Here is a 19697-nt window from a genome sequence, read left to right as displayed (position 1 = left end):
ACACCACACACAAAAATAGACTCCAAATGGTTGAAAGACCTAGATGTGAGACAGGAGTCCATCAAAATCCTAAAGGAGAACACAGGCAGCAACCTCTTTGACCTCAGCCGCAGCAACTTCTTCCTAGAAACATCGCCAAAGGCAAGGGAAGCAAGGGCAAAAATGAACTATTGGGATTTCATCAAGATAAAAAGCTTTTGCACAGCAAAAGAAACAGTCCACAAAACCAAAAGACAACCGACAGAATGGGAGAAAATATTTGCCAATGACATATCGGATAAAGGGCTAGTATCCAAAATCTATAAAGAACTTATCGAACTCAACACCCAAAGAACAAATAATCCAATCAAGAAATGGGCAGAAGACATGAACAGACATTTCCAAAGAAGACATCCAAATGGCCAACAGACACATGAAAAAGTGCTCAACATCGCTCGGCATCAGGGAAATCCAAATCAAAACCTCAATGAGATACCACCTCACACCCGTCAGAATGGCTAGAATTAATAAGTCAGGAAACGACAGATGTTGGCGGGAATGTGGGGAAAGGGGAACTGTCCTACACCGTTGGTGGGAATGCAAGCTGGTGCAACTACTCTGGAAAACAGTATGGAGGTTCCTCAAACAGTTTAAAATAGAGCTACCATACGATCCAGCAATTTCACTACTGGGTATTTACCCCAAAGATACAAATGTAGGGATCCGAAGGGGTACGTGCACCCCAATGTTTATAGCAGCAATGTCCACAATAGCCAAAGATGTCCATCGACAGATGAATGGATAAAGAAGATGTGATACATATATACAATGGAGTATTATGTAGCCATAAAAAGGAATGAGATCTTGCCATTTGCAACGACATGGATGGAACTGGAGGGTGTTATGCTGAGTGAAATAAGTCAATCAGAGAAAGACATGTATCATATGACCTCGCTGATATGAGGAATTCTTAACCTCAGGAAACAAACTGAGTGTTGCTGGAGTGGTGGGGGGGTGGGAGGGATGGGGTGGCTGGGTGATAGACATTGGGGAGGGTATGTGCTATGGTGAGCGCTGTGAATTGTGCAAGACTGTTGAATCACAGATCAGTACTTCTGAAACAAATAATGCAATATATGTTAAGAAAAAAAAAGAAGAAGAAGGTAGCAGGAGGGGAAGAATGAAGGGGAGTAAGTCGTAGGGGGAGACGAACCATGAGACACGATGGACTCTGAAAAACAAACTGAGGTTTCTAGAGGGGAGGGGGTTGGGGGGATGGGTTAGCCTGGTGATGGATATTAAAGAGGGCACATTCTGCGTGGAGCACTGGGTGTTATGCACAAACAATGAATCATGGAACACTACATCAAAAACTAATGATGTATGGTGATTAACATAACAATAAAAAATTTAAAAAAGAGAACACTTCCTTTGTTCAGTGAAAATGATTGGCAACATCATATACTAGAGGAAAGTAGTAAGTTCAAACATAATCTTTTTAAAAGGTACCTTTTTTCTCTCCAGTAACTTCTTTAGGTTCACTAGCTTTTTTTGCATTTTTTCCATTAGGAAAGTATTTTTCAAATCCTGTTAGAAAAAGAAAAAAAATACACACCCTCAAACTAAAATTCATCAGGTTTTATGTCTGTATGTTCATTTTTGAAGCTGATATATCATTAAAACGCTTATGCTCAAAGTGTAGCATTTCTTATGTAGAAGTAATTCAACGCTTAAATAACCAGAGGTGTTAAGAAAAAAGCCTCTTTTGCATGCCAATTTCATTACCTATAAAAGTGTTATAATTGAGGGGATACATTTTCATCACTGCAATCAGAAAGAAGTAGGTAGGGGGTGGCTTACAGGAGAGAGAATTTAAGAGTCAACCTGAAACAACAGCTATGCATCTATTAGTAAACACCTGCTCCTGGTACATTTTTTATTTTTAAGATTTCATTTATTTGAAAGAGAGCAAGAGAGCACTAGCAGGAGGAGGGGCAGAGAGAGAGAGAGGGAGAAGCAGACTCCCCATTGAGCAGGGAGCCCAATGCGGGGCTTGATTCCAGGACCCCAGGACCATGACCTGAGCCCAAGGCAGATGCTCAACCGACTGAGCCACCCAGGCACGCTGCTCCTGGTACATCTTTAACAAGAATATAGAACATTATAATCACACTGAGTGTGTTTACCTTTTGGAGGTCGAGAACAGAATCTTTGATAAGCAGCAATTACATCTGTCAGAAGAGAATTTCTGCTGGTTGTTGCCTGAGTTGTAGCATATTGATAAAGCTGCAACATGACATATAAATAAAAGCATAAAAATTATATCAAGATAAAACATTTAAGAGGACTTCCTTTCCTAATATCTCAAAGTGAATGAAATGTTTCTCCCCTCAACAGGTGGTTACACACTAGCATAGGGGATTCCCCCCTTTAAAAGGGAGGCCTCCAGTTGCCCAGGACTGTGGCACTCTATTCCCCAGGAGACATAAATTATGATCCAGAAGACAAGAATACTTCAAACTCCTGCCTAGGTTAGAACTGTGGCCCAATTACTATCCTCCACCAACACATTCACTTTGGCATTATCAATTTGTAGCATTCAAAAGACAAACTGACACAGAAAATCTGCTCCTTCATGCTGTCTTGTTTGCAGGGTGTGTAAAACTACAAGACTATTCACCTGAAATTACAACAGCACTGCTTGCAAACATAATACTAAATTCATCTTAGTTCCAGGATAAGGAAGTTATGGTCCGACATCACTGATAATCCTTAAAAAAAAAATCCTTACACTAGCAACATTTGTTAAAGGTATTTGATATATTGTCATCCTGGTGAGAATGCAGGTTATGCAAGTCCCGTTACAGACACATCTCTGCTTTAAGTAACAGTATGTTGCTATAAAGTTATTTTTTTAAATACAGTACAGGTAAACTGAATTATAACATAAACAAATTGAACAAGCTCCCTATTAAATTTTTAGGTTCACAATTAAAAGCAAGGTGCATTGAGGGGATACATCCGAATACAGTGAAAAACTTCAAGTTATCCTATCCCTTGGCAAAGTGAAAAATCATCACCATTTCTGGGGAGAACAAACTTTGAAATACATATGAGAATGTTTAAAGAGAAGTTCATTTGTATTAGTATCCACCAGCGTTGCCCCATTTATGGTCTGTCAGGGTGACTATAATCAAAAGACAATAAAAAGCACCGGTGAGAATGTGGAGACTCATGGGGCACTGCTGGCGGGAATGGGAAGCAGTGCAGCCACTTTGAACAAGTTAAATGCAGAGTTACCATGTGATCCAGTCAGTCCACTCATACCCAAGGAAATGGAAAACATGTCCACACAAAACCTTGTACATGAATGTTCATAACAGCATTATTTACAAGAGCCAAAAAGTGGAAACAACCCAAATGTCCATCAAGTGATATGAAGAGATAAATGTGGTATACTCAAACAATGGAGTATTATTCAGCCATAAAAATGAATGAAGTGCTGATACATGCTACCACATGGATAAGCCTTAAAAACATTATGCTAAATTAAAGAAACCAGAAACAAAAGGCCATATGTTATATGATTCCACCCATATGAAATGTCCGAAACAGGCAAATCCAGAGACTATAGATTAGCAGTTACTAGTTGAAATGTTCTGGAATTAGATAGTAGTACGGTTGTATAACCATGTGAATATACTAAAAAGCACTGAATTGTACACTAAAAATGATTAATTTTATGGGATATGAATAAAAAAGTCAATAAAGAATAAAGCATGAGCTGATTTAACTTCAAATTAATATACAATTCTACACAGCAAAATAGGACGGAAACACTGACACTGATCTTGGTTGACAGCAATGCTGGTCCGACAGAATTTGGAGCTTCTATTGTGTTAGGCCCTCCCTTACCCCTGGGAACACTTCCTATGAAACCACCACTGATAATAAATAATAATGTATCGTAAGTGAATAAAGCTTTTCCAATACCAAATCCATAAAGGGTACAGATTAAAATGACCTGTTAGTTAAGGTGGGTAAGATAACAAGTCACACTGATCCACTGAGCCATCTATTCCAGGCCACACACTGGTAAATGGTGGGGGTCTGGAAGTCAGAACCAATCCCTACCTCTAAGAAACTCAGAAGTGCAAAGGAGAGAGTCCTGAGGACAAATCTATTACAGGATGGTATAATACACAGCAATACAAAACCTCTAAGTATATGCAAGAGAGGTAGCACAGAGGAAGTGATTACATGTTCACGGGACCTACAGATGTTATAAGAAAAGTTCTAGGCCTGGGATTTGAAGGACCTGTAATCACTAGGCAGATGGTGTCAGAACTTTTAATTTTGTTAAAGCTAGAAATCTGAACTTTTTGAACGACGATCTTTAACACATCTCATATTAGGAACTTCAGTTACACATCTGTAATGGGAGAAAACAACTAGTTCCCAGGGATGCCACCATGAGGATCAAATGTAATAATGTATGTAAAAGCACTGTTAAAATCATATGGTGATACCTAGATTTAAATTGCCATTCCCAATTATTCTGAAAGCCACTGGAGAGTAAGGGTTCTTTACATCACCATATAAAGTAAGTCTTTATGTCACCGTACAGAATCAGGCCCAAGGTATGTACTCCATAAACATTTATTGACCGATAAATCTCCTTCTATTTTCAAATTGTGTTGACCTGGAATACCTCTAGCAATAATCCTGTAACTGATTTTAACTCTGAGGTTATTTTCTCTAAGGGCACCATCAATGAAACTTTTCTCTGCTTATCTAGTCCAAACCCACTCAAAGGATAAGATAAAAAGTATCAACTCACAAAATATAAGTTTAGAGTACCTCATATTAGAGGATTAGCTTTTATGTTTGACAGTATGAGCACTTTTTAGCTGCCTTTTCATCAGTCCTTATTCCTCTGAGCATAAACCTGAGAATGACATCTCATACCAAAATCTTTTCCCCAGAAAAACTGAGAATCATACTTCTGTGTCTGACCTTAACAGCAGCACAAACCTAAAGGCAAATCTGTTCTTTCAGACTCCCTTGCTACAGGTAGCACAGCAATGCCCTAATAGCCCCAGAGAGATCTTCTAAGCAACACCAGGGAATGTGTCACAGACCCCCCAATCAGCCAGCTACTGCTATCAGCACAGACCTCCTTATATACCTCAGCATCCAAGACTCACAGGACAATAGTGCCACTCAAAAGAGAAGGGGGGTTCAGATAAGATTCCTGACATCGTAACTGCAAACTCACAAGGCAGATCCCTAACTGTTTCTTGTCTGAGTCCAATATTCACTAGGGACAAACAATGTAAGATAGCAACACGGACGCAATGCGAATGTTAGGCCTAGTGCAAGGCAGTAGAGTAAGAAAAAGATGAAGATGCTCCAAGATTGGCAAGATTTTCAAAGAAAATCATGAATGCAGGTACCATTAACATCCCATTTTAAGCGGAGAGGCTGAGATAATTTCCTCAAGGGCATCTGGCTAGTAAGTGACAGGTTCCTGTGACTGACTGACTCAGGGCCTTAACCACCATGTTCTTTTGCCCCTATGCCCCTAAGCAAACCAATGCAAGGCTGGTCTCTAAAAAGCCGGCAGACAGCAAGAGACCGTGTGGCTGAAAAAGCTGATATCGACTACCCACCCATTACATGAACCTTTACTTGACAGATTACTGCCGCTGTTCCGTGAGAACACATTATCATCACTTCAGAAAAACATACTACCGTAGCCCACACGTTGGAGCCCTGTATCTGCTCGTTACCACCAACAGAGAAATAGCCTCCTACTAAACACAGGCCTTCTTATGCAACAAAAAACACATTCTCTACTCTGAGGAGGTGATGTTGTTAATAATCATAGTTAATATGTATTATCTACTATGTGCCAGACCCAGAATGGCAGCAATAGCCCCATTCAACAGATGGAGAAATGTAGACTCAGAGAGGTTGAGTAGCTTACCTCCAAAACCTGTGCTTTCATTAAATCATGCTCACGTTGCCAACCCTTAAAACACATGGACGACAGCTGCTATTTTCCAGTACTATGAAAGCAGGTGAAAGAAAGGCAACCTATACTGGTGATATGACAGACAAGTTCCTTAACGTTTCTAGGTCTCAGCTGCTCTAATCTGTAAAATGGGTTCGTCCTGAATGAAGTCAGAGGACCCTCCCAGATGATCTTTTTGAAGCTCCCTGACGCACAAATATCTGATTCTGTTTTCAAAAATCCAATTCTATACCCAGGGTTTGACACGCACTGCGTGCTTACGGGAACCACGGGATAAATGACCCGAAACGCTGGGGCGACCCAGCATTGAACACGCAGCGTACGCAGGCTCACGAACCCGCCCCGGACGCCCGGACGGGCGCGAGGGCGCCCGGGGGCCGGTGACCTTGACACCTTGCCCTCCCGGGCCGGAAGCAGGCCCGAGGGTCGGGCCGGGCCGGGGGCGGAGGACGCTGGGCCCCCGGGACTCACCGTCCGGAGGCAGGACCGTTCGGTGGGGCCCATGCGGCCACCAGGCACGAGCAGTGGGGGCAGGCCGCGGGGCCAGCAGCCTCCCCGGCCCCACAGCCGCAGGCAGCGGTGCGCCATGGCCGCCGGCGCCGCCTGCTCGGGCCGGGGACGCTGCGCAGGCGCGGCTCTGCGGCCGGCGGGCGGGCAGGAGGCGACGGGCGGCCTCGGGCCACGGGAGACGGCCCGGAGCAGAGTCAGCGAACGGCGGTGCTAGCCCCCGTCTCACAGGCGAGCTCACGCTCTCGACGCGCGCGTCTTCTCCCAGCCCCGCCCCTCCCGGCGTGCTGACGTCAACCGTACAGCGGGCGCTTGGGTCGAGGGCCGAAGCGTCCCCGCTCCGCTAGAATCGGGGTCGAAGAAGGAGGAGCGTGGAGAGCGAGGAATGGTGGTGGGCGGGGAACAAGGGAAAATGGAGGGGTGCATCTTTGGAGGCAGGGCTTAAGGGAGGCGTGCGAAGGGCGGGCGCGAAGATGGGCCTAGAGGGAGGAGTGTGAGGGTGGTGGGCGGGGCAGGAGAGGAGCGCCGGGGCGGAGCTAGAGGCGAGACCAAACGGAAGGAGGGCGAGCCGAGGTAGGGGCTGGGGGGCGGGGCCAGCCGGGACCTGCGGGGAAAGAGCCGCAGAGGCTGCTGGGGCCCAAGACAAATGGACCTTTCCCTGTTTGGGTTGGGCACGAGGCCATTTTCTACATTTTAGGCATTCACCCTGGGTGTGTCGTGAAATATTTTATTGAGCGCCTAATCAGTGGCGGCATCGTCCAAGGCTCTGGACATGCTAAAACATATCCCAACCTTAGGAGAGCAATGGAAATAATCACGAATCAGTGAGCTAAATGCAATAATAAAAGTGCTGAGACTGTGACATCTGGCTTGGGCCCATCGGGAACCGTTTCAAAGGGAAATGATTCTCAGACGAACTCAATGGAACTGCACGCTGTTTCGCACACCGTGACTGTGGAGTAGAGAGAGGACTTTGGAGCCAAGTTCCACATGTCACTCTGTTTTCTAAAGCCCTGCCAGTAGTATGTATGATATAAAAGGTAGCTGATGTTATGGATGGGGAGGAAAAGGAAAGGCAGGAGATGAGCCTGAGGAGGGGTATAAAGGTAGCATCAGAAATTTATTCACATATGCACATATACAGATACGAAAAAACTGGAAGAATAGACAGTAAAATGGTAATGAAATTTCTTACCTGTCACAGGGGCAAAATCCAAAATACTGACAACTCACTCTACTGGCAGGCATTCTCAGAAATAACTGGTGGGCACAAGAATGATGACAGTGTATAGAAGGGAATTTGGCAATGTCTGCCTAAATGTCAAATGCATGTGTTCTTTAACCCGGATATTCCATTTATGGAAATGAACCCTAAAGACGAGCCTGCACACATATAAAATGCTGTGAGCACAAGGGTAATAATTAACAGCATTGTTTGTAGTCACAATTATTGGAAATAACTCGAATATTCATCTATAGGGGACTGTTAAAAACAATGGTAAATTCATACCATTATTAAAATTTTTTTATTGAAGTCTTATTAGCATACAGTATCCTGTTAGTTTCAGGTGTATATGATAGTGAGTCAATATTTTTATACATTATGAAATGATCCCCATTAATCTCATTACCATCTATCACCATACAAAGTTATTACAATATTACTGACTATATGATCTGTGCAGTACATTATGTTTCCATGACTTATTTATTTTATAACTGGAAGTTTGTACCTCTTAATCCCCTTCACCTATTTCACCCACCCCTCAACCCTTCCCTTTCTGGTAACCAACAGTTTGCTTCCTGTACATATGAGTCCGTGTCTGTTTTGTTTTGTTTGTTTTCTTCTTTTGATTCCACATATAAGTGAAATCTTCCCTGTCTGCCTTATTTTACTTGGCATAATACGCTCTAAGTCCATCCATGTTGTTGCAATGGTGAAATTTCATTCTTTCTTATAGCCGAATAATATTCATATATATATACCACATCTTTATCCGTTCATCTATCAATGGACACTTAATTTGCTTCTATATCTTAGCTATCATAAATAATGCTGCAATGGATATAGGGGTGCATATATCTCTTCTGATTGGTGTTTTGCTTTCTTTTGATAATACCTAGAAGTAGAATTGCTGGATCATATGGTATTTCCTTTTTTTTAAAAAATTTTTAAAATTCTTATTTTTTTAAAAGATTTTATTTATTCATTTGTCAGAGAGAGCGCACCCAAGAAGGGGTAGTGGCAGGCAGAGGGAGAAGCAGGCTCCCCGCTGAGCAGGGAGCCTAATGTGGGGCTCGATCCCAGGACCCTGGGATTATGACCTGAGCCAAAGGCAGACACTTAGCCAACTGAGCCACCCAGGCATCCCTCCATTTTTAATTTTTGAGGAACTCCACACCATTTTCCACAGTGGCTCCACCAGTTTACATTCCCACCAACAGTGTACAAGAGTTCCTTTTTCTGTACATCCTCACCAACACATACTATTTTTTTTTTCGATAATAGCCAATCTGACAGGTGTGAGATGACATTCATTGTGGTTTTGATCTTCATTTCCCTGACAATTAGCGATATTGAACATCTTTTCATGTGCCTGTTGGCCATCTGTATGTCTTCTTTGAAGAAATGTCTATGTCTTCTGCTCATTTTTAAATCAGGTTATTTGGGCTTTTTAAATATTAAGTTGGGTAAGTTCCTTATATTTTTTGGATATTAACCCCTCATCAGATACATGACTTGCAAATATCTTCTTCCATTGAGTCGGTTACCTTTTCATTTTGTTGATGGTTTCCTTCACTGTGCATTTTAGTTTAATGTAATCCCATTTATTTATTTTAGCTTTTGTTGCCCTTTTGCCTAAAGGGACAGGTCCAAAAAGTTATTGCTGAGGCTTATGTCAAACCTTACTGCCTCTGGTTTCTTCTAGGAGTTTTATGGCTTTAGGTCTTACATTCAAGTCTTTAATCCATTTTGAATTTATTTTTGTATATAGTGTAAAAGAGTAATCCAATTTCATTCTTTTGCATGTAGCTGTCCAGTTTTCCCACCACCATTTACTGAAGAGACTGTCTTTTCCTACTGTATATCCTTGTCTTCTAGAGTTGTTTTTTTGGGGGGCTCTTTGTTCTATTCCATTGATCTATGTTTGTTTTTGTGCCAGTACCAAGCTGTTTTGATTACTATACTTTTATAGTATACTTTGAAATCAGGGACTGTGATACCTACAGCTTTGTTCTGCTTTCTCAAGATTGTTTTGGCTATTTGGGGTCTTTGTGGTTCGATACAAATTTTAGGATTAGTTATTCTTTGTTCAAAATGCTTTTGGTATTTTGATGGGGATTACATTGAATCTGTAGATTACTTTGGGTAGCATGGACATTTTTTTCTTTTTTTTAAATATTAACTTCAGTATAGTTAACATGCAGTGTTATATTTGTTTTAGGTGTACAATATAGTGATTAAACAATTCCATACATCACCCAGTGCTCATCACAGCAAGTGCACTCCTTAATCCCCAACACCTATTTCATCCATCCCCCCCACGTAGTATGGACATTTTAACAATATTAATTCTTCTAATCAATGAGCATGAAATATCTTTTCATTTGTGTCATCTTCAGTTTCTTTCATCAATGTATTATAGTTTTCAAAGTACAGGTGTTTTGTTTCACTTCCTTGGTTAAATTTATTCCTAGGTACTTTACTCTTTTTGGTGCAATTTAAAATGAGATTGTTTTCTTAATTTCTCTTTCTGATAGCTCATTATTAGTATATATAAATGCAACCAATTTCTGTATGTTATTTTGTATCCTGAGACTTTACTGAACTCATTTATTAGTTCTAATAGTGTTTGTGGTGAAGTCTTTAAAGTTTTCTATGTGTATATCATGTAATCTGTAAATAGTGGTAGTTTTACTTCTTCCCTTCTAATTTTGTTGCCTTCTATTTCATTTTATTTCCTAATTGTTGTGGCTAAGACTTCCAATACTATGTTGAATAAATGCAGTGAGAGCAGCATTCCTGTCTTGTTCTTCATCTTAGAGAAAAAGCTTTTTTAGCTTTCTCCATTGAGTATGATGTTAGCTATAGGTTTGTCATCTATGGCCTTTATTACATTGAGATTCATTTCTTTATACCCACTTTGTTTCTTCCATACCCATTATGTTGAGGTACATTTCTTGTATACCCACTTTATCATAAATTAATGTTTAATTTTGCTGTTTTTCTGCATTTATTGAGATAATCATATGATTGTATCCTTCATTTTTTTTAATGTGGTATATCACATTGATTGATTTGTACATGTTGAACCACCTTACATCCCTGGAATAAATCCCACTTGATCATGGTGTATGCTTCTTTTAATGTATTGTTGAATTCAGTGTGCTAGTATTTTGTTGAGGATTTTCACATTTATGTTCATTAGGGATATTGGCTGGTAGTTCTCTTTTTTTGCATGGTGTCTTAGTGTTGGGGATCAGGGTAACGCTGGCCTCATAAAATGAGTTTAGAAGTCTTGCTTCCTCTTCAATATTTTGGAGTAATTTGAAAAGAATAACTACTAATGCTTTTCTTAATGTTTAGCAGAATTCATCTGTGAAGCTGTCTGGTCCTGGACTTCCGGTTTTCAGGAGTTTTTAAATTACTGCTTCAATGTCATTACTTGTAATTGTCATTACTATTCAGATTTTTTATTTCTTCATGATTAAGACTTGGGAGATTGAGTGTTTCTAGGAATTTACCATTTCTTGATCGTCTAATTTGTTGGCATATAAGTTTTCATTGTAGTCTCTTATAATTCTTTGTATTTCTGTGGTGTCCTTTATAATTTCACCTCTTTCGTTTCCAATGTTATTTATTTGGTTCCTCTCTTTTTTTTTCTTGATAAATCTGGATAGAGTATTACCAATTTTATTTATCTTTTCAACGGACCAGGTTTAATTTCATTGATCTTTTCTATTATTTTTAAAAATCTCTATTTATTTCTGATCTGGTCTTTATTATTTCCTTCCTTCCACTAATTTTGGGCTTTGTTTGTTCATCCTACAGTTCCTTTAGCTGTAAGCTTAGATTGTTTATTTGAGATTTTTCTTGTTTCCTTGATACAGGTAGGCCTGTATCACCATGAACTTCCCTCTTAGAACTGTTTTTGCTGCATCCCATAGATTTTGGAAAGTTGTGTTTCCGTTTTCATTTGTCTTAAAGTATTTTTTGGTTTCCTCTTTCATTTATTCATTGACCAATTTGTTGTTTAGTAACATGTTATTTAGTGTTCATGTGTTTTTGGTTTTTCCAGTTTTCTTCTTGTAATTGATTTCTAGTTTCATACTGTTATGGTGGGTAAAAAGATGTTTGATATAGCAGCAATTTTTTTAAATGAGAGAAACTTCTGCTCCCTTACAAGAAGGAGCAATAGGGCCTGAAACAACTGGTGGGGAGGAAAGCAAAATATATGAAATACAATTTTTAAGACATTGAACATCAGGCAATGGAAGACAGTAATCATTGAGAGACAGGGACAAACAAGGTGAGCCCTAGGATTACCCCACCTTATTACAGGAGACAGTCTCCAGGCAATGAAGCACAGAGGGGAAACAGGCAGAGCCCAGTGGTTTTTCTGAGTTGAAGATGTGGATCTAGGAACCTAGGAAGACCCATAAAGAGGAGAAAAACCAAGCAAAGAAAATTAATCCCAAAATGACACAGGTGTTAGAATTGGTAGACAAGGACACGTAAAAGAGTTATTATAACTATTTTTTGTTTTAATTTTATGTTTCTTACTACATCTGCAAGAAACAAGAGAAAAGATTGAACATATTAAATAGACACTTGGAACTCAGAAATATAAAAATTAAATTGAACAGGGGTGCCTGGGTGGCTCATTCATTAAGCATCTGCCTTCGGCTCAGGTCATGATCCCAGGGTCCTGGGATCGAGCCCTACATCAGGCTCCCTGCTCAGCGGGGAGCCTGCTTCTCCCTCTCCCTCTCCCCCTGCTTGTGTTCCCTCTCTTGTTGTCTCTCTCTCTCTGCCAAATAAATAAATAATATCTTTTTAAAAAATTAAATTGAACATCTAGAGATGAAAATTACAATGTCTGAGATGAAAAAGACACTGAATGGGATGAATGGCAGATTACATTGCAGAAGAAAAGATTAGTGACGTTCCTCAAAAAGTTAAAAATACAGCTACGTATGACCCAGCAATTGCACTACTGAGCATTTACCCCAAGATACAGATGTAGTGCAAAGAAGGGCCACATGCACCCCGATATTCATAGCAGCAATGTCCGCAATAGCCAAACTGTGGAAGGAGCCGAGATGCCCTTCAACAGATGAATGGATAAAGAAGATGTGGTTCGTATATACAATGGACTATTGCTCAGCCATCAGAAAGGATGAATACCCACCACTTGCATCGACATGGATGGAACTGGAGGGGATTATGCTAAGTGAAATAAGTCAAGCAGAGAAAGTCAATTATCATATGGTTTCACTTATTTGTGGAACATAAGGAATAGCATGGAGGACATTAGGAGAAGGAAGGGAAAAACGAAGGGAGGGGAATCGGAGGGGGAGAAGAACCATGAGAGACTATGGACTATGGGATACAAACTGAGGGTTTCAGAGGGGAGGGGGGTGGGTTAACCAGGTAATGGGTATTAAGGAGGGCACGTACTGCATGGAGCACTTGGTGTTATATGCAAACAATGAATCATGGAACACTACATCAAAAACTAGTGATGTACTGTATGGTGACTAACATAACATAAAAAAAAAGATTAGTGAATTTAAAGACATAACAACAGACACTCTCCAATATAAAACAGAGAGGAAAAGAGACCGAACAACAAAATTAACAAAGCATCAGTAAATTGTGGAATTCCTGATTTAATATATGTGTAATTGGAGTTTCCCAAAGGAGAGGACAGAAAGGGAGGGACAGAAAAAAAATATTTGAAGAAATAATGATCAGAAACTTTACAAACTATGAAAACTGTAAGCCCATAGATCTAAGAAGCACAATGAATCACAAGCACAAGAGACATGGAGAAAGCTACAGCAAGACACAGCATAATAAAATTGCTCAATACTAGCAATTTAAAAGATCTTAGGGGCTCCTGGGTAGCCCCAGTTGTTAAGCGTCTGCCTTCGGCTCAGGTCATGATCCCAGGGTCCTGGGATCGAGCCCTGCATCAGGTTCCCTGCTCCACGGGAAGCCTGCTTCTCCCTCTCCCACTCCCCCTGCTTGTGTTCCCTCTCTCGCTGTGTCTCTCTCTGTCAAATAAATAAATAAAATTTTTTAAAAAATAAAATAAAAGATCTTAAAATCATCCATAGAAGGAAAACAGGTACAGAGGAACAAATACAAGGATGATAGCTTGTGGGGAACAATAAAAGCCAAGAGACATCAAAGAACAGCATGTTGAAGTATGTTTTTTTTTTTTATTGTCAATTGAAAATTCTTCATCTAGTGAAAATATCTTTAAGAATCAAAGGCAAACTGGGGCACCTGAGTGGCTCAGTCGTTAGGCGTCTGCCTTTGGCTCAGGTCATGATCCCAGGGTCCTGGGATCGAGCCCCGCATCGGGCTCTCTGCTCTGCAGGAAGCCTGCTTCTCCCTCTCCCACTCCCCCTGCTTGTGTTTCCTCTCTCCCCATGTCTCTCTCTGTCAAATAAATAAAATCTTAAAAAAAAAAGAATCAAAGCAAATTAAGGACTATTTCAGGCAAACAATAGCTGAAAGAATTCATCACAAGATCTACTAAAACAAATAATAAAAGTCCTTTAAGCAGAAGGAAAGATGTTCTCAGATGGAAATCTAGATCTACACAAAAGAATGAAGAGCACAGGGGAGGGTAACTACGTAGTTAAATAAAAGAGGGTTTTTTTTCTTATTATTTAAACCTTTTTAAAAGATAGTCTATTGTTAAAGTAAACATAGTAAGAATGTATTCTGGGTTGTATAACATACATAGAAGTAAAAAGTATGGCCACAAAAGCAGAATGGCCAGGAGGTGAAAAATGGTCATATAATGTTGTAATGTTACTATGTGCAGAGAGGTTATTATCACGATATTATATTGTGGTAAGTTAGAGATGTATACTGTAAAATCTAAAATAACCACTAAAATAACACAACACGGAGTTATAGCTAAAAAGTTAATAGAGGAGATAGAATAGAATAAAAGAATACTCAATTAATCCAGAAGAAGGGGGAAGAAAGGTGAGAAAGAGAACAAAGAACAGTTGAAACAAAGAGAAAGCAAATTGCAAGATGGTAGATTAAAAATTAATCATATCAATAATCACATTAAATGTAAATTGTACAGCCTAATTTAAAGGCAGAGATTTTCAGAATGGCTAAAACAAACAAACAAAAAAACGAAACAAAACCATATCTGCATGTAGAAACCCACTTTAAATATAAAGACAAATAGGTGAAAAATAAAAGAATAGAAAAAGATATACCATGTTCACACTAATCAAAAGAAAACTGAATAGACAAAGTAGATTTCAAAGAAAAGAAATAAAGGACAGGGTGCCTGGGTGGCTCAGCTGGTGAAGAGACTCCCTTTGGCTCAGATCATGATCCTGGAGTCCCGGGATGGAGGCCCACATCAGGCTCCCTGCTCAGAGGGGAGTCTGCTTATCCCTCTGACCCTCCCCCCCCTTGTGCTCTCTCTTGCTCTCTCTCTTTCAAATAAATAAAATCTTAAAAAAAAAGAAATATAGGGGCGTCGGGGTGGCTCAGTTGGCTAAGCAACTGCTTTGGGCTCAGGTCATGATCCCAGGGTCCTGGGATCAAGCCCCGCGTCGGGCTCCTTGCTCAGCAGGAAGCCTGTTTCCCCCTCTCCCGCTACCTGCTACTCCACCTGCTACTCTCTCTGTCAAATAAATAAATAAATAATCTTAGAAAGAAAGAAAGAAAGAAAGAAAGAAAGAAAGAAAGAAAGAAAGAAAGAAAGAAAGAAAGAAAGAAAGAAAAAAAGAAAGGACAAAGGCAATTTCAGAGCAAGTAATATTACCAGGGATTTATAAAGAGTATCATTTTGTAAGATAAAGAGGTGAATTCATCAAGAGGACATAATAATCCTAAACATCTTTGCACCCATTAAGAGAGCCTTAGAATGCATGGAACAAAGACTGACAGAACTACAACTTAACAATTATATTTGGAGCTTTCAAATCCTTCTTTCAGGGATGCATGAGTGGCTCAGTCGGTTAAGCATCTGCCTTTGGCTCAGGTCATGATCCCAGGGTCCTGGGATCGAGCCCCACATCGGGTTCCCTGCTCAGCAGGAAGTCTGCTTCTCCCTCTCCCACTCCCCCTGCTTGTGTTCCCTCTCTTGCTGTCTCTCTCTCACTGTCAAATAAATAAAATCTTTAAAAAAAAAACCCAAATACTTCTTTCAATAACTAACAGGACAATTAGACAGAAAATCAGTTAAGTATAGAGAAGACTAGAACAATATGATGAACCAACTTAATCTATTTGACATTTATAGGAAACAGCCCTCAACAACAGCAGAATACACATTATTTTGAAGTGCACATGGAGCATTTATTAAGTTAAACCATATTCTGAGCCAAAAAAAGAAAAAACACATTAAAAGGAATCAAGTCATACAAAGTGTATTCTCTGACCACAACGGAATTAAGTTGGAAATCAATATCAGGAAATATATCTGGAAATATGTCAGGAAAATACTTGGAAACTCAGACATACTTTTAATAACCCAGAGGTCAAAGAAGAAATCAAAAGGGAAGTTATAACATTTTTAAAATTGAATAAAAATGAAAGAACATAAAAACCTGTGGGATAAATCTAAAGCAGTAGGTAGATGGATTTTTATTGCCCTAAATGCTTGTATTAGAAAAGAAAAAGTTCTCAGATCAATGATCTCAGCTTCTACCTTAAGAAACTAGACAAAGGAGAGGAAATAAGACCGAAGAAGAAAAAAGAAAGGATAAGACAGAGTAAAAATCAATGAAATTGAAAATAGGGTGGGAGATCAGGGAGAGAATGAAAGATGAATGAAACTAAAAGCTGTTTCCTTGAGAAAATCAATAGCCAGACTTATCAGGAAAAAGACATAAACTGTCAATATCAGGAATAGAGAGTTGACATCACTTCAGATTCTACATACATTAAAATTATAATAATGGAATACTATGAACAACTGTAGGCCAAGAAATTTGACAAATTAGACGAACTGGACAAATTCTTACAATATATGAGTTACCGGGGCACCTGGGTGGCTCAGTCGGTTAAGTGTCTGCCTTCGGGTAAGGTCATGATCTCAGGGTCCTGGAATCAAGCCCCGCGTCAGGCTCCCTGCTCAGCGGGGAGTCTGCTTCTCCCTCTCCTTCCCACTCATGCTCTCTGTCACTATTTCTGTCTCTCTCTCTCAAATAAATAAATAAAATCTTTAAAAAAAAAGATGCGAGTTACCAAAACTCACTTTTCAGATAACTTAAAAACTATATCTTTATTAAAAGAATTGATTTGTTAGTTAAAAACCTTCCACAAAGAACAGTCCATGCTTAGATGGCTCGATTAGGGAATTCTACCAAACATTTAAGGAGGAAATAATACCAGTTCTACAGAAAATTCAAATGAGGAAATACTTCCTAATTCTGTCTATGAAACCAACATTACCCTGATATCAAAACCAAAGACATTACTGAAAAGAAAGCTACATACTAATATCCCTCATGAACATAGATGCAAAAATTCCTAATCAAATCTTGACAAATTGAGTCCAACAATATAGAAAGAGCATAATACATTATGACCAAGTGGGGTTTATCCTAGGAATGAAAGGTTGTTTTAACATTCAAATCATTAGTGTAATTCACCATAGTAAAGCTAATATATAAGAATAGCAGATGGTCATCTGAATAGATGCAGAACAAAAACATTTGACAAAATCCAACATCTATTCCTGATTAAAATCAAACAAACAAAACAAACTTCTCAGCATACTGAAAATGGAAGGAAACTCCAAACTGATAGAAAAAAAAAACTATGAAAAACTTAACAGCTATCATCATAATTAACAGAGAAAGATTGAATATTCCCCCCTAAGATTGGGGACAAAAAAAAGGATGTCCATTCCTAACACTTTTGTTCAATATTGTACTGGTAGTTCTAGCCAGTGCATTGAGGAAAGAAAAGGAAATAAGGCAGATTGGAAAGGAAGGCATAAAACTATTTTTCTCACATATAAAGACATGATCTTCTATATAGAAAATCTGATTGAAGCTACTAGTAGGTACAGAAGCTACTAGAATGATTGAGTTTAGGAAGGTTGCAGAATACAAGAGCAACATGTAAAAATCAATTATATTTCTATCTACTACCAACAAACACTTGAAAATTGAAATTCAAAAGCAATTCCATTACAATATCAGAAAAACGTGAAATAAGGATAAATCTAGCAATATGTAAAAGACCTCATATTTAGGTCTTTCATCCATTTTGAGTCTATTTTTGTGTATGGTGTAAGAAAGTGATCCAGTTTCATTATTCCACATGTTACTGTCCAGTCTTCCCAATGCCATTTGTTGAAGAGACTGTCTCTTTTCCACTGGATAGTCTTTCCTGCTTTGTCGAAGATTAATTGACCATACAGTTGTGGGTCCATTTCTCGGGTCTCTATTCTATTCCATTGATCTATGTGTCTGTTTTTGTGCCAGTACCATACTGTCATGATGACTATAGCTTTGTAATATAGCTTGAAATCTGGAATTGTGATGCCTCCAATTTTGTTTTTCTTTTTCAGAATTGCTTTGGGGTCTTTTGTGGTCCCGTACAAATTTTAGGATTGTTTGTTCTAGCTCTGTGAAAACTGCTGGTGGTGTTTTGATAGGGATTGCATGAAATGTGTAGATGGCTTTAGGTAGTATAGACATTTTAACAATGATTGTTTTTCCGATCCATAAGCATGGAATGCTTTTCCATGTCTTTGTATCCTCCTCAATTTCTTTCATAAGCGATCTATCGTTTTCAGAGTACAGATCTTTTACCTCCTTAGGTTTATTCCTAAGTATCTTATTGTTTTTGGTGCAATTACAAATGGGACCAATTCTTTGATTTCCTTTTCTGCTGCTTCATTTTTGGTGTATAGAAATGCAACAGATTTCTGCATATTGATTTTATATCCTGCAACTTTGCTGAATTCATGTATTAGTTCTAGCATTTTTTTGGAGGTGTCTTTTGGGTTTTCTACATAGGGTATCATGCCATCTGCAAATAGTGAAAGTTTGACTTCTTCCTTGCCAATTTGGATGCCTTTTATTTCTTTTTGCTATCTGATTGGTGAGGCTAAGTCTTCCAGTACTATATTAAATAGCAATGGTGAGAGTGGATATTCTTTTCTTCTACCTGACTGTAGAGGAAAGGCTCTCAGTTTTTCCCCATTGAGAATGATATTAGCTATGGCTCTTTCATATATGGCCTTTATGATGTTGAGGTATGTTCCATCTATTTTTTTGAGGGTTTTTATCAAGAAAGGATGCTATATTTTGTCAAATGCTTTTTCTGCATCTACTGACAAGATCATGTGGTTCTTATCCTTTCTTTTTTTTTCAGTTTTTAAAAAATTTTACTGTTATGTTAATCACCATACATTACATCATTAGTTTTTAATATAGTGTTCCATGATTCATTGTTTGTGCATAACACCCAGGGCTCCACGCAGAACGTGCCCTATTTAATATCCATCACCAGGCGAACCCATCCCCCCACCCCCTCCCCTCTAGAACCCTCAGTTTGTTTTTCAGAGTCCATCCTCTCTCATAGTTCATCTCCCCCTCTGATTTCCCGCCCTTCATTCTTCTCCTGCTATCTTCTTTTTTTTTCTTAACATATATTGTATTATTTGTTTCAGAGGTACAGATCTGTGATTCAACAGTCTTGCACAATTCACAGTGCTCACCATAGCACATACCCTCCCGAATGTCTATCACCCAGCCACCCCATCCCTCCCAGCCCCCACCACTCCAGCAACCCTCAGTTTGTTTCCTGAGATTAAGAATTCCTCATATCAGTGAGGTCATATGACACATGTCTTTCTCTGATTGACTTATTTCACTCAGCGTAACACCCTCCAGTTCTATCCACGTCGTTGCAAATGGCAAGATCTCATTCCTTTAGATGGCTGCA

At 39.3% G+C, this 19697-nt stretch overlaps 1 protein-coding gene across 3 annotated transcripts in view; it reads right to left on the bottom strand.

The window, feature by feature from the left end:
* Window positions 1-6800, bottom strand: part of AFG3L2 (AFG3 like matrix AAA peptidase subunit 2) — a 51208-nt gene extending 44408 nt beyond the window's left edge. Inside the window, exons 1-3 of one of the 3 annotated variants that reach the window (XM_027577092.1) lie at window positions 6488-6800; window positions 2166-2265; window positions 1489-1566 (exon numbers count right to left, since the gene is read on the bottom strand). In XM_027577092.1, coding sequence (XP_027432893.1) covers window positions 1489-1566; window positions 2166-2265; window positions 6488-6604 — 295 coding nt within the window. In that variant the 5' untranslated portion in view covers window positions 6605-6800. Of the gene's footprint in view, window positions 1-1488; window positions 1567-2165; window positions 2266-6487 lie in introns of those variants that run through there. The other 2 variants (XM_027577091.1, XM_027577093.1) reach the window with 2 other exon arrangements.
* Between the last annotated feature and the right edge of the window lie 12897 nt (window positions 6801-19697).

This window comes from Zalophus californianus, chromosome 14 (genome assembly GCF_009762305.2).
Source record: "Zalophus californianus isolate mZalCal1 chromosome 14, mZalCal1.pri.v2, whole genome shotgun sequence".
Classification (NCBI taxonomy): domain Eukaryota; kingdom Metazoa; phylum Chordata; class Mammalia; order Carnivora; family Otariidae; genus Zalophus; species Zalophus californianus.
The sequence above is the reverse complement of the archived record's forward strand: the minus strand, read 5'-3'. Positions and strand labels throughout refer to the sequence as shown.